This window comes from Cupressus sempervirens, chromosome 10 (genome assembly GCF_028749045.1).
Source record: "Cupressus sempervirens isolate cs-2001-9-10 chromosome 10, ASM2874904v1, whole genome shotgun sequence".
Taxonomy (NCBI): domain Eukaryota; kingdom Viridiplantae; phylum Streptophyta; class Pinopsida; order Cupressales; family Cupressaceae; genus Cupressus; species Cupressus sempervirens.
The window spans coordinates 766,253,810-766,258,764 of NC_143127.1; the positions used below are offsets into that span (position 1 = coordinate 766,253,810).

The window sequence follows — 4,955 nt, forward strand, 5'->3', positions numbered from 1 at the left end:
CAAAAGGTTGCTTAAGGATGGATATGCTACCTTCTTTGCAAACGAGGTTAAGGATGGACACATTTGGAGACAACATTTGGATAATGTCAAGCTCTTTAATCAAACCATTCAAGATATTAGCAAGGAGATCAAGAGAACACCTCAAAGCTTCACTAGCAACATGATTTATATGATGAAAGAAATCCAAGACCAAAAACACCTGGTTTGGATGGAAGGAAATCAAGGCTGGACAACATGGATGGATACTTATGTGGATGTTCTCCATTAGTTGTCCTTCTTACTCTTCTCTCTTTTGCTTGGTTGATATGTAAATCTTTCCATCTTTTGATGAGGCTTGGCCTCTTGTGAACTAATCCCATTCATTTTGTACTCATTTTGATCCTTCTATATTTAATACAAAATAATTATATTAATTTAAAAATCTTACATGAACTTAGAAAATTCTTCTTTTATATATACTAATTTATAATTGTAAGTTATTCATTAAGACTTTTGCATATATTGTTATTAATTAATATTTATTAATTTTTTCATTTATAAAATATTTAAAATTTAAATGATCTCTTCAATGATCTTAAAACTAAAAGAATTACTTTAAACAATATTCCCTAATGTATCAAACATAGCAAATCTATGACCAAATCTCTTTCCATCTTGTTTCTAATTTTACACCTAACAATCATATTTGCTTTAAATATTTTGAGTTGGACATAAATGCATTTGGACAATATCAAATCTGAATGATGCACACAACACCAGTTTGAATTATTTTTCCATACTTCTCAATGAGGTTTTATATTGCCCTTATTTGTATCATTGTCCATGCATGTTATAAACTACAAATTCAAACAATGTGTATTTGTATTTGCCTTTCATCGTAGAGTTTAAACATTAAATTTATTCAGAATATCTCTATAATATTTCATAAATATTAGAAATAGTTTCAAACCATTATTACTTATATTATTGAAATTTTTTTTAAAAAAATTTATTAATTTAATAATAAAAAATATATATAGTATTGTTAAAAATTTATTCCAACCCAGCTCTTATTTAAAAAGGAACTAAACTATTTTTAAGTAAATATAATTTATCCATAAGTTGGTTAATGTTTCTAATGAAAATATATGTATTACATATGTATGTTAAATCAAACATACACATCTTATAATATAAATAAATAAAACTAATGTTATAAACATGGTGGCCACCACTCTCCATCTCCTTAGGTTTGTTGCTTTGATGGTGCGGTTTCTAGCAGATGAGTGCCTCCGTGTGTGGAAAGGCCTGATGAAGAGAAGTGTTTAATTATATATATTCTTTATATGTTTAGTTACTTGCACTCTACCTCCTGGGCGTATTGACTTAAAAAAACATTTATCAGATTTAAAAACAGAATAACGAAGTATAATATACTATGAGAAACATAACGATGCCACTCAAACTTCGCATATTTGGGAAATAAAAAACCATACACAGAGAGCGGAGATATGTGAATAGTTATTTCTCTTTAAACAATTAATGTGATATTTTCATCTGCGACCTCCAGATTGTTGTCGGCTATGCGATCCTCGTTTAGCTTTAGATGACTTCATAAAATTGCAGCCAATGTCAGGGAGGTCTTCGGGCTCAATGAATTTCTTTGCTTTCTCTGCCAATTGGTATTCTTCATTAAGCATCTTTCTCTTACCAGGTTCAAACCTCACATTATCAATTTGGGGTTGAACAGAAACAGGGTTCATTTGGTTCTTGCTTGGATCCATTAATGGCCGCCCACGGCCCCCATGTTCCTTCAATTTGAGTTTGTGAGACGGCAGAGAAGACCCAATTGCACGAGTTGAAACATTCATCGAATTTCGATTACAATGAGTGCTCTGCTGATTTTGAGAATGTAAGTTTATAAACCTCTGTTCCTTAACATTCCCATCAATAGCTCGAATGTTTCCATTGTCTTCCATTCCATCAAAGATCTCTGACATTTTGAGTGGTGCAATCGGAGCTGTTAAGAAGGCACCCTCATCTAATGGTGGATAAGATAGGCCAATCTCATCATCTTTGACATTTTCTGATGATGATGGGCTTAATGCAGCAGTCTCCATCCATGCATCTACGAGCTTTTTCCAATCATTGACTAGCATCTTAGCCATTGAACGGACTTGTTGTGAATGGTCTCTTCGCAGTCTATTCACCACTCTCCCAATTTGAGTTATCTCAAGAGTGCCCACAGAGAGCTCCATCAATTCCAATTGTCTCAAACACTCCTTCACCTGGTATTCTGACTCTTCAGGATCTAACAACATTCCTCTGATCCTCTCAACTTTTTTGATAACCTCAGACTCCTCCTCTATCTCCTCTGAAGTGTAATGACTGCGGTTATCAATAGCCCTCTTTCTCTCACCATGAATGCCATGCTTCTCCTTCGCATGATTATGCTGCCCTTGAGCTGCTACTCCTCCTTTGATGTTATCAGCCCCTGCCAATGTCAATGCATTGCATTCCCCACACCTAACATACCCAATTGAGAACAATCTCTGAGCAATCCTCTCCCTCCCTGCCATCAATTCTTGAGGATATTCACAAGCTGCAATTGCAATGGCTTCTTCAATCAGAGTGCATATATCAGTCTCTCCACTCTCAAATAATTCCCTCAATCTTTCCATCATTAATGTTTTTTTCTATACCCAAAGTCAGATCAGCAATTCACACAACAGCAAATGCTCCAATTTGCTTCACAATATAATCAAAATCCACAATAGAAAGCAAGGATTTTCCGTTTCCTTTAATGCCCCTAAACAAAGACCCTGAAGCGACGTGATTGTAACTCAATAGACGCAGCTTTCAAAGTAAAGCAATCAACAAAAAGATTTCAACAATCCAATCCTTACTATCCACAAAATACCAAGAGTGCAATACCTGAAAGACCCGCAACTTATAAAATTCCAGCTCGATTCGATGCAAGACAAAACTTTAGACCTTTTTCCCTATAATTTATTGATCTATAGATTAGGACGTCCATTTTCCTTTCTGGTTTTTTCGCTGACAATTATATAACCCTTTAGATCAATCAGTTGATTCAAAAAGAATCATTTTCTGCACCTGTTTCTCAATTTAGGACTGCACTATATCATATTCGCACTATTCTGAATGCCTTGCATTTGAGCAACCCCTTTTGCCAATTTACACTGCTATTTACTGATTTTCGAATTTAGAAACCCAACAAATTTCTCTGTTGATAGTTGTACCTACATTATCAATTGAATCTGAAAAAGATAAAATTTCTTTCCTCGCCGAGCAATTAATCTGCGGTGCTTAAAGTGCTTTTCTGTGTGATCTGGGCAACATTCTATATTACTTAAAACCTAACTTTGTGATAAGGAAATGAACGGCTGATTAAAAGAATGAGAAAGGATCCGGAATACAAATAGAAACAGCATGTAATCCTCCCATAAGGCCACGGACAATTTCATGTGTCCGTATTGCCAAATCTTTGGCCTTCCCAATTCACTAAGGCCCTGTTTGGTTGGAGAAGAGGAATTTGGGTCAAAACCTTATTATTTCATAATCAGGTTTTTGAAAACCTGGTTGTGTTTTGGGAAGACACTGGATCGTTTGGTTGACACGGAAGATGTATATACAAATCCATATTCTGTGTTTGGTTGCCAATTTAGAAATTGGAATTGGAGATGTGATCAGAGTTGCCCATCATCGAGAGAAAACCACAACTATCGGTCAAAAACTAAGTCACAAGATTCGAGTTTGAGTTTGAGTTTGATTATTATGAAGTTCAACAAGGTTAAAAAGTTAAAAAAAATCGACATTTAATTCGCTTTATATAATTTATTATAATATTTTAAAAATATATCCAATCAATGATTAAAATAGTTTAACATTAGAACATAGATTTGAAATTTTTATAGAAGAATATCACATTCTAAAAATAAATACAAATAAAACTAATTTTTAATTTTAAAAATATTAAATTTATAAAAAAAAAAAATACTAATTTAACCTCATTATTTTAAAAATATAAAATGAAATGTATTGATAATTAGTTTAACTTAACAAAGATAAATAAATAATAAGGAAAAAAACTTGAATTTATTACTTTTAACATTATGAATAAATTAAGATAATAATAAATAAAATATATTTAATATTAAATAAACATTAAAAAATACAAATGTCAATCAAACATTAAACATTAAAAAAAATGTCAATCAAACAACACGCATAATGAATATAGAAACTCGCTCAGCAAAGCCACCCCTACCCGCAAAAAATCGCAGACCCCCAAATTTTATTAAAAAAACATTCATAAAACTCAAAAACCAATTTTAATTTCAAATTCTATCTTTTTGTTGGAAGACACTTCATCCAGTTTTGGCCAAAATTTGGAAGATGAAAGTGAAAACCAAATTATAAATTTAAGCAACCAAACATCCATTTTTTTTCTCCAAAACCCGATTTTAGCTTTGATAACCCGATTTTGGCCCTCATGTTCCAGCAACCAAATGGGGCCTAAACTTTTGAATGTTGATGATGATGATATTTTAAGGTTATCAGGAAGGTTAGAATTTGACAATTTATTTATTCTATTTATTAGTTCTTGTCTATATATAGTCAGGGATTAATGTTTCCATCTCCACGAAATGACATTAATCCTATTTCGATAAAAGCGTAAGATTGGAAAATATAATCTTATCTTTATGTTTGGTTTTTAATTAATTTCATTGTTTAAAAAACTATGATTTATCTACTTTCTAATTGGAGGTGGCTCATTTTTCTGAGGTTTCATTTTTGGAAAAAAAAAGTTCTTCAAAATAAAAAAAATTCAACAAAGAGACACGTGATGAAAACTGGAACTACATTTGTAAAGCTTTTACAAATCTAGGTTATGGTGTTTTGGCATGGACACCATTTTAAGTAATAAGAAAGTTTAAAAGGCATTTTAAAAA

General features: G+C 32.2%; 1 protein-coding gene across 1 annotated transcript; it reads right to left on the reverse strand.

Moving 5' to 3' along the window:
• Positions 1-1,532: 1,532 nt before the first annotated feature.
• On the reverse strand, positions 1,533-2,660 carry LOC149536111 (putative mediator of RNA polymerase II transcription subunit 26b). The gene has a single exon (XM_089806230.1). It carries the CDS (start codon positions 2,658-2,660, stop codon positions 1,533-1,535), a length of 1,128 nt encoding a protein of 375 aa, XP_089662356.1.
• Between the last annotated feature and the right edge of the window lie 2,295 nt (positions 2,661-4,955).

What these genes read in the sequence shown, in the direction of transcription:
- LOC149536111 (XM_089806230.1), bottom strand. Translation starts at nt 2,660, where the DNA reads ATGGAAAGATTGAGGGAATTATTTGAGAGTGGAGAGACTGATATATGC.